Consider the following 20,038-nt stretch of genomic DNA (forward strand, 5'->3'; position numbering starts at 1 on the left):
GCCTACAAGAAAACTACTCGTGCTTTCCCTGCACAAATGCACTGGCTATGACTAAGCCTTATTTTTCACAGAGAGGTAATGTATCTCACATATCCTTACAGCTGTCTGTGCATCTGTGCAGGACTTTTCCTTTACAGACAAGCATTTCTTGCGACAATAACTCAGTTGAGGAGCAAATCAAACTGCACGTGTGATGTTGTTTTTGGCATTTGGTAACCATGGAGAATTGTTAGCACAATCCGCATGTACTGCAGGCTTTCAGGCTCAGGTGACCTGCTTTTGTGTGCCTGATCCTTATACAAGCGAAGTGCAATATGGTGTAACCAGGCAGTACTTTAAGTCACGGGACCCCAGTCACACGTCTGAGCACTTCTGAACCTTGTCTGCAATTCAAATTCATACTCGAATTGTAGCTTTTGCTCCTAACTTCCTACTAGTCTACAGTAAAGCCCCAGATCTAAACAACAGAAAGCCTCACTACATCCAAGTGTACTTTATCCATCCTGGGTCCACAGAATGAGCACAAAAGGCTTCACTGAATTTCCGAGACTTCAGAGGACTTGCTCACGTGTGGCACTGGAGGCCCTACTTCATCCCATGCCTGCCCAAAACCAGGACTGACAGGAGGGCTTGAGGACTCCTGTGTTGAACAGACCTGCTTCCCCCTGGTCCCTGCCTGCAGCCTGAGCAGGATGGGGTCTGAGGGTGGCTGCAAGCTGCTGTCCATGTCATGGTGTGGCCCCAAAGCCTCCAGCAGCAAGGGCAGCTATGGAGTCAGCTGAAACCTTCCCTGGGGACGAGGCTCACCATCCTGCCTCCAGTATGCCAAAGCCAGCAGACAGCCCTGAGCCTTTAGAGATTCATTGGTGACCTAAGCAGAATGCAATTTCTGTAGGACCTTATTGAGTTAAAGTAATCCCAAATGACCTGAAATTTTTCAAACATTGTTTTTTCATCCTTAATTTTCAGACAGATAAAGGAATTAGAAAGATGATGTGATACTTCAAGTGAAGTGAATCAGCAGACAGAACATACCAAGAACTTTTCCTCTTCTGCACTAGTGATATTTGGCTTGCTCCTGCAAATGGTGCAGAGTCAATTAGATATGCAAATATGGATACTAAAAATTTGCATTTTCATTGCCATGTTTCTATTCATAGCCTTGGCAATCATATTCTGGTGACCAGTTATATTTTGAGTTGGTTCGTTGTGCATGAAATCTAAGAAACTATCACAGAAAATGGAGCATGCATTTCTGTGTATGCAGATATGGGCATGCAATTCCAAAAGTCTGTGCCCATATGGCCTGTGAGTGTCTGTACGTTTGACTAGCTTATAGGACTTGGTATGTCTCTGCCATCTACATCCATGCTTACTTTACCTATACGCCTACAGCTTGAATTGCAAGACTATTTAAGAGTTGGAGAAGGCGCAGGGGAGGCATTGCTGGTGCGATCATGTATTTCATTTCTGGCATGCAAAATCTTCTATCTGCAATGGCAAACAGTAGCCTGCAGGCTGAGACTACCAAAACTAAGTGTTTTTCATAATTCCTATTAATTATTTTGCAGCCTTTTCTTTGAATATTTACTATGAAGTCTAGGGATATTTGTGTGTCTTATATCCATACACGTCCAGACAGCACAAATGATTTTTTTAAAATGCCTACAGTTTGGTTACATTTCACTTTAGTCTGGAAATGCAGAGAGCTCATGTTTAGATTTGTCAAGAAAAGAGATAGCAAATGCCAAACAAAGATAATACCTGAAAAGGAAATTAAAACAAATAATTCAAAATACTTATTTAAAAAGTTACAAAATATGACAGCATTAATGGCACTTAAAGCTATAAGCACTTAAAAGATTACCACCATATTTTTCTCAACTTCTTTTCCTAAATTTCTTTTTTTTTTTTTTTTAATTTGAGATTATGACTGCAGCTCGTGCCTAGACCCAAACCCAGCAAAAGGGGCATAGAGCCCTGAGATTCTATGGTTGCCCTGGCCCTCATTTGAATAATGTATATGCTCTTATTTCTATTTTTAAAAATTCAAATTCAGCTACAGAGAACAGCAGTATGCTGACATGCAAAAGCTATAGCTTTCCTTCTGCCTTCGTAGTCTTACAGCATTAAAATTGAAAGGTTTTTCAGTGGTAGAAAGTGTGAATGAGAAATTCTTTTAAAAAACTGTTGGCCCACTGTTTTATACACCTAGTCAAATATCATTAAATTAATGTTTCTCTTCTTTTAAACAACATAGCACTAGATGTTGCATTTTCTTCATATGCACTTTCTTGCTGTGAGTTTACATTGAATATTTCCTACAAGAGAATAAAATCCATTTGTTTCTTTTCTTTTTTCTTTTTTTTTTCTTTTTCTTTTTCCACTGGTTAAGATAAATACCCACAGAGTTTTTTTCTTTTTTTTAATGAAAAGAGCAATCCGACCCTTAAATATGTCTCTGTTGATTTTTCAAACCAGCATCCAGCTGGTGGCTGTGTCCACTGACATTCGTTTGGAGTTTAGAAAGATAATGCATCTGGTTCAAAAATGGAAAAAAAAAATCTAGCTTGGATCACGTGCCAAAACATAAACTAAGCCTTACTGAAGGTTCCTAGTTCACTCCAATAATTTCTCCTCTTTTTAATCACCAGGGGAAGGCTTAATGAATACATATTCCATTACAAAGATACACTCCTTTTTATCGCTTTCAAAGGCTCCTCTTACATAGCTGCCTTTTGTCTAATGTTATGCCATGGTCATATCACTCTGGTGGTATCGCCGTGGTTCAGTCTCTTCCTTTGTGTTTTGCCCTGGTAATCTTATACAGGCTGAAATTTCCATGTGCGTAGTTTTCTGTTGCCATTCTGCAGTGCTGTGTTCCTGACTTGTTTTGGCAGAGCAAGCTTGAGTCTTTATGGCACAGTGAAATATTCTTCGATGCTATATAATTCAGACTGAATAAGGAGTCTGTATAAGGCACGTGTCTCAATATATATATGTATATAAAACACTAACATTGTTAATTCAAGTCAAGCATCTTTTACATTTAATTTCTGTCTTCAAGTAATGCTTTGTTTTCATGTTCCCTTTCTTTGGTTTCAGTGGGGATCACTCCATTCTCCAGGTCCGAGTGCTGCTGGATGCAGTTGGTCAGGACTGCAGTGCTAGAAGAGTTTTCAGAATTACACATCTTCTCTGTCTCCTCTTCCTTTTTTTCTTCGTCCAAGGAGTAGTTTCGGAAGGTCTCATAAATTTTACGCACATCCTCAGGGATGGTCTTTTTGAGGTCTTTGTTTTTCCTTTTGGTCATCTTAGCAGATGATCCAAACTTGTTAATGATGTTGTCCTCAGATGCCCCCTGCCCGTGCTTGTTGAGCTGATCTGACCCTTTAAGGCGTAGGTTATTAGGCCTGTTGTTGATGCTTTCCTGAGATGAGGCCTTGAAGCGTCCCGTTTCCAAGGCAGTAAAGACAGAGCGCTTCTCTGGAGACAGCATGTCTAAGGAGTGGGCTCTCTGGTCCAGGCCCAGGCGCCTGCGCTCCATGCTCCGGATGGTGGCAGCCCTCTGAAGTTTGTCGTGGATCTCCACGCTGAGCCGCCGCCGTGTCTCTCTGAACTCCGCTGTCACGTTTGCTTTCCACTCAGCTGCATGGGCTTTTATTTCTCCAACCTTTACAACAAGAAAAATAAATTAATAAAAATGAAAATAAAGAAAGAAAGAACACACAAAATGAAGTGACGTGTTCCTACAGAACAGTAGCATAACCACCTTTTTGTCTGGCATAGATTTGGAGACGAGTCCCAGGTCCAAAGCATACATCTGGGCCAAACTTCAGCAGCAAAGTGTTTATACTCAGGAAGGGTCTAAAGATACCAACACGTGACTAGTAAATGACTTACGTGGCATATCACTGGGCTACCTGTTTCACTTCTCGCCACCCCACAGATTTTATAGCTGTGTTCCGTGACAGCAGGCCTTCATGCTAATCTCTCCATGATTAAGAACAAAATTCATGACTTAAAATATCAGCAGTAGACAGTCAGGAGGGGGCAAAATTATTCACATATTATATACTAATATGTCTCAGAACAGCAGAGCAACCAGTGTGTAGCAATACAGCAATGTATTTTTCTGTATTGCTCATGGGCAGAGCTGTTCAGTCCCATTGAACATTCTGCTCAGTGCCACAAAGCAATTAATGTTGGGAATACCTATTAAGTAACTTCAAATACTCCAAAAACCTGCTGATGCATCCAGTCTAGGGTCCCTTCTCCAGGTCAGCTCTAGCTGTCTTTAATGGAGGTGCCCATTGCATAACTGTCCAAATAACACCCCCTCAATCCAGCAATAAGCAAGCTGCTTCCTGAAGGAGGTGTTTTCAAAACACATCAACATTCTGTGTGGGCACCACGAGGATGTCCTTAAATGTCTCACTGTTCTGTTCTCTTTTACTCCTTTGCACCTGAGAGAACAATAACAACTAAGAATAAAGCACTGACATGGCTGCTGAACAAATACTTCTTCCTGAAAGACAAAAAAAAAAAAAAAAAGACATGACCAAGCAATATCTCAGTCAACACAGGCCTTTTATAAAGCTCATCTAAAGGAGAACAGATTCAGAAGTACAATGTTTGCAGCAGCCCACCAAGGTCAATGGCTTCCTTGGGCTGCTGGGGCCAGAACTCCATTTCTGCATCCAGTGGTCCAGGTGAACAGATGTCCTCCTAGAACTGGATTACCTGTGGTAGCAGGTATCTCACATCCACCATAAGAGCTCAAATTCCCACCCATGGGTGTCATAGCCAAGCACTGTCTTGCTACTGAGCAGCCTGACAGGCAATGCTCACCCCTTTTATTTGTGGAGCTGCACAATTTGTGGGCCTCGGGTGGGTCAGCTGCCTTCATAAACTATAAACAGCACTGCCTCTGTCAAATTTTGGTTATTCCTGCTCTTTAGTTGACCCTTCCAGGTCAGCTTTGCTAGGAATGCAGGAGGAGATTGCATTAAAAATTGAAATTATATTAACCTCCTCCACAGCAGGCTTCAGCTTCAGAGCTACAGCAATTACCTTTCATTTTCCACTCTTATTCTGAGCACTAGCAATATTGTCTTTGAACCATGGAGGGCATGTTCTAAGTGTATTTAATCATGTTTTCCCTGATGCCGCCTACTCAATTTCTTCAAACTTTAAAAACACGGGGGCCTAAATCTAAAACCTTACTCAGAACCATATTCTTTGACATAGGGAAAGGTGGGGAAATTCAGTGTTGAAGCCTGATTTAAAGGCAGATTATTGTTTAATAAGGAACAGAGCCAACTAATGTCTTAAAAATCCATGCACCTCTAATTTTGAAGAAAGAGCACTTGAAATTTTTATGACAGTTTTCAAGCTTGCTTCAGAGTGAAGGCCAGCCTCGCTTATTTCATAATTGCAATCCTACTGGTGTGTTCTGTGTATTCAATAGTACTGATAGAGGTGAAACAACATAGGTTTGCTTCAGTTGCTTTTTTCCACCCTTTGTGAAAAAGGTAAAGATCAGAGCTAACAGGATAGCGAAGACAGCCAGTGGAGTAAACCATGGGCAATACTGTGCATTGGTCAAGCAGAGGAGCATCCTTCATTAGATAAGCAGGAATCAGGCACTTAAAGCTCTCTTATAAAATGAAAAAACAATGAGACATTATGTCATACCTCTTCTTTTGTCTTCTTGGACAGGACTCTTAACCAGTCTCCAATCATACTCAGGACAGCAGCAAAATAGGCAAGGCCAACAAGGATCCAGAACCACACTAAGGGTTTATACCACTCCCGGTAATGGATGTCAGCATTTCCTCCTGCAATAAGCATATACTTATGCTTAGGAAGCATGAGATGCCAAAATTGATGACGAAATATCTGAAATTCTGGGAAATTCCTTAAAATATTTCTTTACTCTTGCCAACACCATTGTAGTTCTAATAAAAGATGAGAGGCTTGTCAGATGGGAGGAACAGTCTGTTCTTAATTTAAGATTCTTCAAAATTGCGTATTGTTCTGCTACTATATGACCTGCCAGAGCACCTAGTAAACTTTTTCTTCAAATTGCTGATATTCTGAAGCAATTCTGAAATTCCTGCTTCAATAGTACTTGCAACAGCACGAACACATTTTCAAGAAAAAAATTAATACAGCTAGTCTCCCTTATCCTGAACTGCCTGCAGCCTGGTAATTTGGATACTTCACAGTTCAGTCCTCTCAGGTGATAGTGTTTCCAGATTCTTTGTCTTTAAATACAGGATTCAGAGACCTCTGTGTATAAGACAGAAAAATAACTTTGCCTTCCCCTCCAAATCAGGGTATTTGATAGAAAGCCAATGCTGTATAAGCTCTGATAATAAGGATATACTATCTGCTTGGATATCAGTTATAGGATGCATTCTCTGGCCAATGACTTTAGAGGAGATATGTATCAAATGAAGTAACAAATATCACAGAATCACAGAATCACAGAATGGCGATTCAGGCTGGAAGAGACCTCTGGTGGTCATCTGGTCCAATCGCCCTGCTCAAGCAGGGTCACCCAGAGCAGGTTCCCCAGGACCATGACTCGTTGGCTTTTGAATATCTCCAAGAAGGGAGACTCCACAACCTCTCCAAGCAACCTGCACCAGTGCTCAGACAAGCAGGAATCTTAGATGCTTTTCATGCAAGTCTCAGAAAGAGTTAGTAAAACAAATACGTGGGCATTTGGCAACTACAGTGAAGGGCCTAAAAGAAATGCAGTAGTAGCACCTAGGCTGCTACCTACCACAGAACAGGATAAACCTTTGTAAAAGAAAGCAGCTACAACCTCACTTTTGAGACTTCTAGACCTATCAACCTATCAACAAAGACTAAGTCCCCCGCCTGGGACATAGGCAGAGGAACGCATATTTCCTAATCTTCATTGTATGAGAGCTAGACACCAACCTGTACCTCCTTATCACAACAGAGAGCTTTTAGGATTTTCCTATATTAAGTTCCCCAGATGACACAGTTCAGTGTCTCCCCCTGAGCATTTTGCAATCTTAGATATTCTATAACTCTTTAATTTCACCCAGACTGAGCATGAGTGTGCGTACAGTGACTGAACATCCCCATGAAAGCTCAGACATTTGAGCACTGGCAGGAACCCAAATATTGTTTTTGATGTTAATCTCTCCCCATCCACTGCATGAATCACTCTCTTTTTCCAGTCTTCAAGAGTGCAAAACAATGGTAGGTGGGGACAGCTGTTGCTATGGTACAATGAGGCTGTTCTGATCAAATGCATCCCTGCAGAAGCTCGCTATGAAGCAGATTGTCTAGGTCTGTCTTAAGTAGAAATCAGGCAATTGATTTCTGAAAAAGTATGAAAACACTTTTTTTCAGCCTATCAAATATTCTTTTTTTTTTTTTTCCAGACTATATCCATAATTGTATTTCCAACAGTACTACAAAAACTCTCCCAATTTGGCAAGAGTTGGGACACATTCTAGGTGGAATAAATCACCATAGCTCCACTGATGCTGCTTTACGACATAGCATTTTCTCTTTGATGTTGAAGGGATCGAGATACAGAGAGAATAAAATGACAGAAAATAAAAGTGACAGACAATCTTTCTCAAAACCAACAATAAAATCAAAATCTCCTGGTGATCACCTGCCTTAAGCTCTTAATCATGAGACGATCTTTGAAGTTTTCTCATTCAGGGTACCCATTTGATTTTTGAAAAATCCTGGCCACTAGTAGCAGCCCAGCTGTGTATTAAATTCTCCCAGTCATGTTGAATATAGAACAATTTAAAATTTATTTTTTTAACTATATTATTAAAGAAAACATTACCAAAGTGCCACATGCTTAAGAAGAATATTGTTTATTATTTTTACTTCATACTGTGATACCACAAAGCCAGAATAGCAGTGAGCTTTTTACTTCACACTTAAGTGGTTAAAGTGGATCAAGTTCATACAATCACTTCTACTTCTGAATGCTTGTGAAATGCTTTTTACATATCTTGGGCTTTGTTTGTTCAGTGCCATTTTTTCCTCAATGTTTCACATCTTCTATACAACTATGTCAGAAAAAGAGGAGGATGAGAGTCTTGTCTACAAAAGACTTGTCTACAGCTCTTCAGCAAAGAAAACTTTACATATCTCCGTAGTTTCATTTGATGTTTTTAACTCTTTCATATTCCACTGATGTTATACAAAATAACAAAACAGTAGCATAGTATGGCTCTTTGTAACATAGGCATCTTAATGCCTTTAACTAGGACCACTAACAGGAATGAGGAGTAGAGGTCATGCACTAATGGAAAAAGAAATTCCACTTATTTTAACCACCTTTTCCTTAGCAAAGCAGTAGAATGAAAAGAATGAAAAAATTCTCTCATCTCGCTAGCCAACAATCCTGACTTATTCTTTGGTGGTTGATAAGGATGGATATTTATAGCTCCAGCTAGTACTGTATTCATCATAGAGAGCAGCTTCCTAGCACCGAGATGCATACATACCCCATTAGTCCTTCCTTTCCTACATGAGTTTTCCTTAACAGGGCAGCTGCAATGTAGAAATTGTTGCCAAGGCTGGAGAACAAGATCCAGCCTCTGAAATGCTGCAGTTTCTGCAACAGAAGTTTTTAGCAGCCCACTACTGCATCAAACCAGACATTTCTCCGGCCTTATAGCTCAACCCTAACTTGTAAGAGCTTTGTCCATTCATCATTTTGGCTACTTGCTTCAGCAATCAGCCTCATATTGAGACCTAATGGACTAATACATATCCTGAATTCAATAGGAAAGTCATTTGACTTGTGCATAATTCATTGCACGATAAGGGATAATCAGGACTTCCCAGACTCCTGTTATCTACCCTGCTGAAAGCTTGCACTCTGCAGAAGGAACGGCACCTGGGTCTTAAATCAGCCTGGAGTCCTGCATGTTATTGCACAGGAACCCCAACAGAAACACCTGGCTTCGTTTCACTGGTTATAATATATTGTGAAAAGCCCCCTCTCCACACCAGAAAATAAATTGTAAGAGCCAAGGACCTCATGCACAGCACCTAGGCTCAAAGCCGCTCGCTCACCTGCTACGAAGTCACCAAAGCCAACTGTAGTCAGAGTGACAACCACAAAGTAAATGGACTCCAAGGCTGTCCATCCCTCGATGTGTTTGAAGATAACTGCAGGAATGGTCACAAAGACAATGCAGCCAGCCAGGATGAAGAGGATGGTAGAGATCACACGGATCTTTGTTTGGCTCACTTGTTTTTTCTAGAAAATGGAAATAACAAAAGAAAATAAAAATTGAGTATATTACTGGGACTGTATATCTTATGAATGGCAGACAAATCATGCTGGTGTAATCTTGTATTTCTGTTCCATCCATTTGTGAGCTTATTAGGTAGAACACAACCTTCCCTCTCACTGAAAACCCTCCATGGGAAATAGTGAACCTCTATGTCTGGCCACAGAAAAATGGTGATTCCCATTTTCCATTCACTAGACAGTTACTAACCTACAAGAAATACACCCTGGAAAACCAGTCCTGAGCTTCAGAAAGGCTCAGTACACTCCATTTCGGGTTCAATATATAAGAAAAGGTGTATGTTCACACTGCCATACATATATGTAAGGCCACATTGCCTCACCAGCCCCAAGCATTCAACAAGGAAGACTGAGACTAACACAAAAATAAACCTTTCCTAAAAAAAAAAAAAAAGAGAGAGAGAGAGAGAGAGAGAAAGAGAGAGAGAGAGAGAGAGATTTTATTATTTTATTTACTAATAATTCATGCTTTTTAGACTTTCCTTTGACTCAGGATTTACAGTTTTCATTCACAAATATGAAGGTTAAATCTTTTCAGAAATGGATAGCTATGCTATCAGTTCACTCCAGAACTACAGGGTTTATGTCAAATACTACATAACCTGAGGTAAAATTACATATGTAAATACATGCTGGAAAGCTCTTGAACAAATAGTATGCGCATTACTGGCTGCTATAAACCAAATACAAATACAAGCAGTGTAATTGCAACATTTTACACTCCTAGACCATATAAACTCTCACTTTATTTAGTATAAACTTGGATTTTGTTTCCAGTAATACTGATGCAAGCCTGGATATGCACAACTGACTCTGACAGATTTATTTCAGATTTCTATGCTGTACTCAAATGAACTTGCAATTCAATAGAGTTTCACAAGAAGCCTGGAAACTACTAGAAATGTTACTGTGCATTAATTGCAGTGCCAGTGTAAATTCTGTATTTATCCTGGAAAATGTATGTGGAGGTCACTGTAAGTCACATATTAGTTTTCCAAATCAAGCACCTTCCTTAACTCAGAAATGAGATTTCATTCCAGATTAGGACGTTGCCTAGACAGGAAATAAGAGGCTTCAGAAGTTATCTTTTTAATATACAAAAGGGATATTGCCTGAACTGGTTAATATCCAATCATTTTGTGAGCAGTATTGTTTCCACTAAAGCATTTCTTTTAGAGGTGCAATGTCAGATTACAGATCTGTCAGATTATTAGGCACTCACCTGACCTGGGATGCTCTGCGCTTAAAACTCAGGTAGCAGCATGAATGTACAGTATTTCAGAAAGTTTTAGTTTTGGAACTGTTTGAAATTATCTCTACTCTTAATTTTTTATTTTCTGTACGTGTGCATTGTTTTCTGTGTCTTGCTGCATGGAAATAGTTAAATAGGATTAGTAATGCAATGCTATGTAAGATTAATTAAATACAAGGCATGGAAAAATTGTGTTGAAATACCAAGGAGTTAAACAACCCAAGAACATAAAAACTGACTTGATCTCTTATTTCCTCTTTTCCTGGGGAGTCATCTTGAGCAGTTTTCTAAAATGCAAAGAATGATCTAGCTTTCTTTAGAGTTATGGATGCACATTAACACTGGTAGGATTTCAGGCTTACTGTATATGTAGAGAAGGGAAAGCAACTGATCATAAAAATGTTATATGGTATCTTAGGTTGGCAAATTTGCTTTTTATCATGGAGGACAAGGATTTAACCAGGCTGTTTACTTACTAGTTTTGCCACAGTGACTTGTTCACTGCTAAGTGCTTCAGTTTCCCCATATGTAAAAGTGAAATGGCCAACACCTAGCTACAATGTAGGTAGGTACATGCAGTGCTGCACAGTACTGGAAATCCTTCAATAAAAAGTTCTTCGGAACTGCCGAGCACTACTAATAAAGAAAAATTTCCTTCCTTCAATCCCCATATAGCAACAATAAAATGCATTTCAATATGTATTAGGACTGTCTTGTCTCAAGATAGAAAAGAGTGGAAGGAATGATGCACAAATCAGTACTAAAGGTTCAAGACATCTGCTTGTTCATGAGTGATGAATTCAGCCAAAGGTGACTCTTTGAAGGTGTTTTTTTTATTTTTTATTATTATTTTGGGGGGAAAGGGGGTAGGTTTTTTGTTTTGTTTTTTAAGTAAAGATGGTAACACTGTTAATGACAGAATCTGCAGAAAGGCCTAACTCATGGCTATTGTGCACCTCAGCCACTAGCACAAAAGCGGAGCAGCTGAGGATCTTTTCTCTTCTTTTCTCTTCTTATTCTTCCACTGGTACAAATGAATTCAGAAAGCAATGGTGAATAGTATTTTTAGAGCTAGTGAAAAGAGCACAAAAGCAAGACTCAGAAGCAGAATTACTTGCTGGACAATAACACATGATATTCAGGGTACAAGTGAAAAGGGGAGCTTCTTACATATAGGCGTGTGTTCTGGAGACATTCAGAGTATAAATGTTATAGAACCAAAAATGCTAAAGCACAAATGTTGTTATTCATGGAATATGTACATTGTAATAATTACATATAAAAAAGGGTTGGTTTGCATGTTTCTCCTGTGGATGGAATTGACCATGCTATTTCCCTACAAAGAACATCACGCTGTGCTGCACGTTTACTCAAGAATAAGGAAACGCAGCTTTTACATTCCATATATAGCTATATCAAATTAGACAAGATTAATCTAAGCCACTGCACTGTACCAACTCATTATTAAAAGAAATATATATATATATTAAATATAAAGACACTGAAGGGTGAGAAATTGGAAGAGGTTCATACCTCAGACCTTTGAATTACTGAGTCTAAAAAATTAGGCTGGTACTTTCACTAGAAGAGAAAAAATAACATAAGTTCAAAATACGATCAATTCTGCTAAAGAAGCTTTTTTTTTTTTTTTCCTCAGGGCAGTATATTTCATAGGTACAGCCATCTTACGCCTTTTTGATACATTTGTTCTTTTTCCAGCCTGATGCTTTAATCACTATAGTATAGAACTGTTTTCCCACTCACTTGGTGTTCTCATGAACTCGTGACTGTATTGACTAAATAGTGATCCAACTTCAACAAAAGGGAAAAGAACAGTTTGGCTCAGCACGGCCTAAAATGTACTAAAACAGGGCACTCCACAGAAATGGCATTCCTGCTTTCTTACAGCTGAGCTGAGCCCAGGTCTCTCGTGTTCTCTAACCGCTGAGCTGTTAAACAAAAGATGGCAATCACCTGGTACTGGGTCTGGCTAGGATGGAGTAAACCTTCCCCACAGCAGCCCATTCAGTGCTGTGCTCTGCACATGTAGCTAGAACATCCCTGAAATCACACCAGTGTTTTGTTTGTTGCTGAGCAATGCTGGCACAGCATCAAGATCCCACCCCAAACCTCCAAAGCCAGTAGGCTGGTGCTGGGCAAGAAGTGGGAAGGGGACATTGCCAGGGCAGCTGACCTAAACCAAGGAAAGGGATATTCCATGCCACATGGTGTCACACTCAGCAATAAAAGGTGGGAAAGGGAAGGAGAAGAGGGGGCTATCATTATGAAAATGTCTGTCCTCCTGAACAACAGCTACACGTATTGAGGCCCTGCTTCCCAAGATATAGCCAAACACTGCTCATTAATGGGAAGTAGAGAACAACTGTTTTCTATGTTTCTTTGCTTCCACATGACCCTTGCTTATTTTTTTTCCCTTTAATTAGATTACCCTTATCTCAACCCATGAGCCTTTTTCTTTCTCATCATACTTCCTCCCTCTCTCCCTTTGAGGAGGGGAAGTGAGAGAGCAGATGTGGTGAAGTTGAGCAGCCCAGCAGGGTGAAACCACCACACACCTGCAGATCAGGGTCAAACCACATGTCTATCTTGCACAGTCTTGGAGGGGGGGGAAGTTCAGTCACTTAATCCTAGTTTGTTAAATCCAGTTTCTCAGCAGCACCTTCCTCAAGCACTGATATACATAGTTACTTCCAGGTACAGGATTGCATGTCATACACACCAAAACTTTCCTCAGAAGAGACCAGTTTTGGTTTTCCCATTCAGCATGCAGCTGTTATGGACCACAAGCACCTACCTATCCCCATGTACTAACACAGGGAAATTTGGCCTCTGTGTGATTTTTGTGAATCTCACTCACAGAACCAATCTGTTCAATTTGCAACCCCATGATAACTTGCATCAAATGTGTCTTTTAACATCAGATTGTGTCAGAAACATGTAGAGAACCAGTGAATTCTCTGAAGAAGGGACCGTGTTTTTGTACTTCATTAAGACTGCCCCTAGTTCAATTTAAGGAAAAAAAATATATAGACCTTTAGACTAGTAATGATACCGATAAGTTAGACATCATAAATAAAATTAGCTGTTCTTTCCCTTCATGGTGTCAGTTTATCATCATATGATCTAGAAGGAATTTCCACATCTCCCTCCTCCTACCTGGCCTTGTCTTACTATACAGTTCTCTGTAACAGTACTCCAAGTAGACTCTTCAAGTACTGCAGGTCATTGCAGCATAATAGGTCTATCTGTCAAAGAAACTTAGAAATATCCCATGTTCCCACAGCATATGAACTTCCAACAACCTTGCAGAACTTTCAACAACCTTGCAGAAAAGATTTTTCCACCGACTTTACTAAAAAACAAGAATTGCATTTACAATTCTGACAGTGAAAGAACTTTGTTTTTCAGCAGTATTTGCAAATTGGAGCCAAACACTGAAGGACAAATAGCTGAGCAACTCCAGCCAGGCTAACACAACCTCTGAGCCCATTTCATGGCATACATACAGAGTTTTCTACAAGTGTCAAAATGAAACAGAGGTCTTTTTCTGGGAAAAGTAGTTAATCTGATAGTGGTTTACATTAAATAAAAACACTTTTGAAAGGGATGTTTTCTATTTTTTTGTTGCTGTTTTATCAACCAAGTTCTCTCTACATTTATGAAGCAGATGATTTGTGAGCCATTCATCAACTATAAACAAATTAGTGCTTGCTTATGAGAGAGTCTTCAATTTAAATCTAACTAGAGCAAATCTGAAAAAAATGATTAAGAAAGAAATCTAAGAAAAGAATGAAGAGTTTTCTATGATATAACAACCTATGAGGAGTCATCTCCATTTACTGATGAAGGTGCTGATTTTACTCTTAAGGTGATTAAGTGCTAAACAGGCAGCATCACAGAATCATAGGATATCCCAAGCTGTAAGGGACCCACAAGGATCATGAGTCCAACTCCTGGCTCCACACAGGACCACCCCTAAATCAGACTGTATGTCTGAGGGCGTTGTCCAAATGCTTCTTAACTCCAGCAGGCGCAGTGCCCACTTCCCTGGGGAGCCTGTTCTTGTGCCTGACCACCCTCTGGGAGCAGAACCTTTCCCTAACCCCCAGCCTGACCCTCCCCTGTCCCAGCTCCATGCTGTTCCCTCGGGTCCTGTCGCTGTCCCCAGAGAGCAGAGCTCAGCGCCTGCCCCTCCGCTCCCCTCGTGAGGGAGCTGCAGGCCGCCATGAGGCCTCCCCTCAGTCTCCAGTTCTCTAAGCTGCACAAACCCAGTGATCTCAACCACATTTCATAGGCCTCCAGATCCTTTATTATCTTTGTCGCCCTCCTTTGGACACACCCTAATACTTCTATGTCCTTCTTACATTGTGGCACCCAAAACTGCACACAGTGCTTGAGGTGAGGCCACACCAATGGAGAGTAGAGTGGGACAATCACCGCATAGGACATCATATTGTTCATATTAATTCAAACAACTACTGTCAGCCTGCTTTAGTGTCAAGAGGGTGAGGACAGATATTCTCATGGAGAGATCCTTATTAGTAGAAATTAGTTCTTCGGCATTTTTTCCATCAACAATTGTTACCTTGTCTTTTCCTTGTTTTCTTTTACATACACTGGGGTCTTACCAATTTTGGTCATATCTAATAACTTCAGAAGTTAAGAGAAAAGCATTTTTTTTTTCTCTCTTTTTTTTTTTTTTATGTCTCTGGTCCCAGATCTATGCTGATGAACCGGATTCTTTCATGACTACTGCCCTTTTCAGGTGAATTTCAGGTGTAATTTCAGTTACAAATTTTCTGACCTGACCACTGACAACAAAAGGAGCGACATTAGAACTAGGTTCTTCAGTTCCCAAGCTGAGGCCACTGAGATGACACAAATTCCTTCAAAAAGGAGTAGATTTTTTTCCAAGTAGAAGACATTAAGCATGGGATCAAAAGATACTACAGTCAGTTTTCAGACCAGACTAAATGCTAAATATATGGAACATTACACCATATTTCCAACATGCTTGTTCCAAGGTTTTGTAGTGTCGCCTCTCATTTCATAGAAACTAGACCAATATACAGCACTACTCAAGCAAAAACATCGCTGGAACATTTGCTGCCTCACAGTGAGTTCATATGGTTCCTCTGTCTTCCAAAGATTTTCTTTTCTGAATTCCTGACAAATATCCCCAGGACTTCAAGCAAGTTGTTTACCTTTTTGGCTAGTTGACCAGTGTCATATTTTTAGTGCTAATATACTGTGCCTTCACGGAACATGCTGTCCTCATCTCTGCACAAGGCTCTGTATTTTGGAACACTCCTCCAAAGAAAACATATTTCTTTAACATGTCTTTTGTCCCCTTTGCCTACTCCTAACTTTATGCCCTCTCCCATGCTGCCAGCTATTCTTGGAACAGATTCTCTCTTCCTGTGCTCAAATTAAGCAGCTCATCTTCTAAATCACTTCCTCTAGATCAAAATATTTTAACAAAGGGAAAACCAGTCTTTGTACTCAAAGCATAAAAGAGAATATCAGATATATCGATCCTATTTTTTCCTCTGCCACAAACAGAGGAATACCTAAGTATGTCCATAGTAAAAACATTTTTGGCAGGCTAGTACAGACAGCGCCTATAGTTATGGGTTCACACTGCTTGCCTTTCAGATCAGTAAAATGTAAGCCAGCCCAGATCCAGAGCCTGGCACAAACCGCAGTAAGGTGAGTAGCCCATCTCGGCAGGCTATTCTGAAAGACTGGAACAACACTGGACTCACAGAGCTCCTCTGTGGTGAGCAGTATAGCCATATCAACATCACTGCTGCCTACACCTGTTGTTGTGTATTTCTCTCTAACTTGTCCTAGCTCCTTCACATTCAAAATGAGACTGAAAGTAAATTTGTTTTCAGTATCACTTGTATACACATAACATCTAAGAACAATACATCAAATTTTTTGTTCTTGACTTCACTGTGCGGCAAAGTTACTCTTGCAGTGTGTGATAACATTGGATCATAGAATCATAGAATGGTTTGTGTTGGAAGTGACCTTAAAGATCATCCAGTTCCAACACCTTGTTCGTCCATCGTTCCCCCCCCACATCATGGGCAGGGACACCTTACACTAGACCAGGTTGCTCAAAGTCCCATCCAACCTGGCCTTGAAAGACCTTGAAAGAACACTTTTCTCTGGCAACCCGTTCTAGCACCTCACTGCCCTCACAGTAAAGAATTTGTTCTGAATACCTAATCTAAAACTACCATCTTTTAGTTTAAAGCCATTACTCCTTGGCCTATCACTGCACCCCCTGATAAAGAGACCCTCTCCAGATTTCTTGTAGGCTCCCTTTAAGTGCTGCAAGGCTACAATGAGTTCTCTCTGGAGCCTTCTCTTCTCCGGGCTGAACAACTCCAACTCTCTCAGCCTTTATGAAGATAGGAGAGGTGCTCCAGCCCTCTGATCGCCCTCACAGCCTCAACTTAGTAATTATTTACATTATTTGGCAATAAATTAATTTAAATTTCCCAAGTTGAGTATGTTTTGAGTACTTGGTAAGTGATTTGGCTGTATTTATTTTAATCCAGATTTTTTTCCCTCTTGTTTTGCCTGTTTTTTCCTCTGGGGGGAGGGAGCAAGGGAGAGAGCAGCTGCATGAGCAGCCAGGGCCAACTCACCACATCAAAGAAGGCAATGCCCTCTGAAAGCCTACAAGCAGAATTCCAGTAAGATATCTGAAATATAGATATGACATTTCAGACACCTCCATGTGTTAAGAACAGTGGTTTGAGCCATTCCACTAGAGACAGGCTTCCCTCACTCTGCCAAAGCAGCTCTCTTGGTGTCTCTGTGCTATTTTAATTCTTGTTTTTTTTTTTTTTTTACGAAGAACACTGCTATTGCTGCAAAAGAAGATGCAAAATCCATCCCCTATTTCTTAAGTGTAGTAAGTAGCATAGGGCAGATGGATATAAAAAGCTGTAAGCACTCCCGTTTGTTACTAAGCTTGGTAGAGACAATCCTGAATATGTGCAAGGCACAGGTCAGGGAAAAGAAGGATTTATTCTTTACATAGCTTTTTTCCCCATAAAACCACACTTGTACAGGGTGTTTGCCTAGACCCAGATGGAATATGCAACAAGCTTCTCACAAGGCAACAGCTTTCTCAAATGTTATTTTTATAAACTGCTAGGCATGGTTCTTGCTGTAATCATAATGTGAGTACTGATATAGTGTTATGAAAATAACAAAACACTGGTATGGAAATTTTCTAGGCTTGATATATCCCTTTTCAATCTTCAAGCACAGATAGGACTTTCTTATATGAACCAACTAATTTCATCAAGTTGCTCATTGTGCTACTGAAGAAACAAAAATAACAATATTAAGCCCAAACCTCTGTTCTGGCTGAGCTGTATTCAGGACAAGAAAAAATAAACATGGGAAAAGAGGGATCGACTCTCTATATACTTTTCCCAGACACTGGAGCAGACAGAGTACAACAGAGATTCATGGCACAGACTTAAGCAAATTCAAAGGATGCATTCAGAGGTTAAATTTGGAATATATTGCTCCTTTCCTCCTTCATTCCCTAAACTCTCTTTTGAGTTATACCTATATTCTCCTCTTCCAGGGAGGAAGAATGGGTTAATAATGGTTGCTGTGCAACCTTCCCTTTACCTGAAAGGATTCTACGTTGCCAGTCCTGGTAACCCTTTATTTTGATTATTGCTGAGTCAACACTTTCATCTTGTTCATCAGTGCAATTCAGAGGAAAAAATAAAATGCAGTTATGAAGAAGCAAAGAAAAGTGCCACATAACAGCAAAGCTACATTTATTAGTATATGCTGAGTCTAATCAATAAATGCTCTGAGACAGAGAAAAACAATTATTGTAGCTAGATCAATGAGAGATCTAGTTATCTATAGCATGATGTGGCCAATTGCAAAGACTTAGCAAGAAACTGAAAATCGTTGTTAGAATTATCTCCTCTTTGCAGGATGGAGAAAGTCAACATTTCTTTTGCTAGTTCTGCTTGGGCTTTGACTTTTTGCTCTGTCATGTTTTGGTATTATTTTCTTCCTCTCTAGTGGAACAAAACATCCAGATTCCTTCAAGCTGTTGAGTATTCAGAACATTGTCTCCATGCCACAACTCTCTCCCTGTCCCTCCCAGCTTTCTTCAACATTTTGCAGGAGCTGCCACTGCTGCCTGCTTAGAGTTCATATTACAAGGTAAAAGGAGGACAGGGAGCACTGTTGAAAGGAAAGGGTTGGCACAGGGAGAAGAAGGCCTCAAATACTTAGTCCCATGGCTCAAAACATTTCCTATTGCCACAGGGACATATGCATATAACACAGGAATATATGGGCATGTAAATTACGTTAGAGTGGTTAATATGATAGCTTGACAGTCCTGAAAGCTGAAGACAGAATACATAAAGCAACATCACACTACATTTGCCATCTTCATACAGCCTGTATGCTCCTTGAAGGAGCATCTCCAGTGAGAAAGTAGCACAGCCCTCATGCCTCAGATGAGTTACTATGTACAGGTACCCACACGAAATAAATCCTACCAATTGCCCTTCAAGAGCCATCACCACTCTCACACTCAGTCTTTGATACTTCCCCCAAGGTTACCCACAGGAGTTTTGGAGGATATTTTGAAGAATAGTAACTAGAATGCTCTTCTATGTATATGTCAGTGTGGGATCAACAATCACTGTATTATTAGTGATTTTGAGCTTTAGTTGCATTTCTGTCTTGCTTTTCCTTTGGACATAAGTCAGATTTTCAGAGATGTCAAAACCAGCATCAAAACCCTGGAACACAGGATTTGGCACTTTTGCACTGCGCTGTTAACACAGAAAAGTTTCCCCAGCAATATGACCAAAACTTGAAGTAAACAACAAAGGGAGGATATTCACCAGTAGTGCTTAGGAAACACTTTAACTTTCAAGTCATTGTTTTAAAAGTTCATGTTTTATTTGGCATTAATCAGCAGCTTCTATTGAAGTATCTCATTTTTTTAAGCCTAACACAGATTATTCAAGAAACCCCAGCTGTTCAGTATACTCTTAATCATGCTTTCAGCTCCTGTTTGTCTTGTGTTTCATGAAGGAGAATTGTTTGAGATTAATGGATTTATTTAAAGTGCTCTTCAATGGAATTAAAAGTTATGTGACTAATACTAATTTTAGCAGGAGGCAGGCATGTGTAATTTTACCCTTTAGAATAGTGGTTCCTAGCTATTTCAAACCATAAAGGATTATTTAACTCCCTTCCTAAAGAAGAAATTAGTGATTCAGGCTCTGTATGGAAATGCATCTCCTTGCTACTGCTTATCCTTAGGTCACTCTGAATACTGAACTGGTTTCAAACCAAATGAGAGTTGGCAAGCACGAGGCTTTGATACAGAGAAAGTAATTGTGCTAATCATTTTT

At 40.0% G+C, this 20,038-nt stretch overlaps 1 protein-coding gene across 1 annotated transcript in view; it reads right to left on the reverse strand.

Moving 5' to 3' along the window:
• Positions 1-3,049: 3,049 nt before the first annotated feature.
• Positions 3,050-20,038, reverse strand: part of KCNK10 (potassium two pore domain channel subfamily K member 10) — a 64,411-nt gene continuing 47,422 nt past the window's right edge. Inside the window, exons 5-7 of the mRNA XM_035539673.1 lie at positions 9,094-9,280; positions 5,698-5,840; positions 3,050-3,673 (exon numbers count right to left, since the gene is read on the reverse strand). Of these exons, the coding sequence (XP_035395566.1) occupies positions 3,050-3,673; positions 5,698-5,840; positions 9,094-9,280 (954 nt within the window). The remainder of the gene's footprint in view (positions 3,674-5,697; positions 5,841-9,093; positions 9,281-20,038) is intronic.

Source organism: Cygnus atratus, chromosome 5 (genome assembly GCF_013377495.2).
Source record: "Cygnus atratus isolate AKBS03 ecotype Queensland, Australia chromosome 5, CAtr_DNAZoo_HiC_assembly, whole genome shotgun sequence".
NCBI classification, from domain to species: Eukaryota; Metazoa; Chordata; class Aves; order Anseriformes; family Anatidae; genus Cygnus; species Cygnus atratus.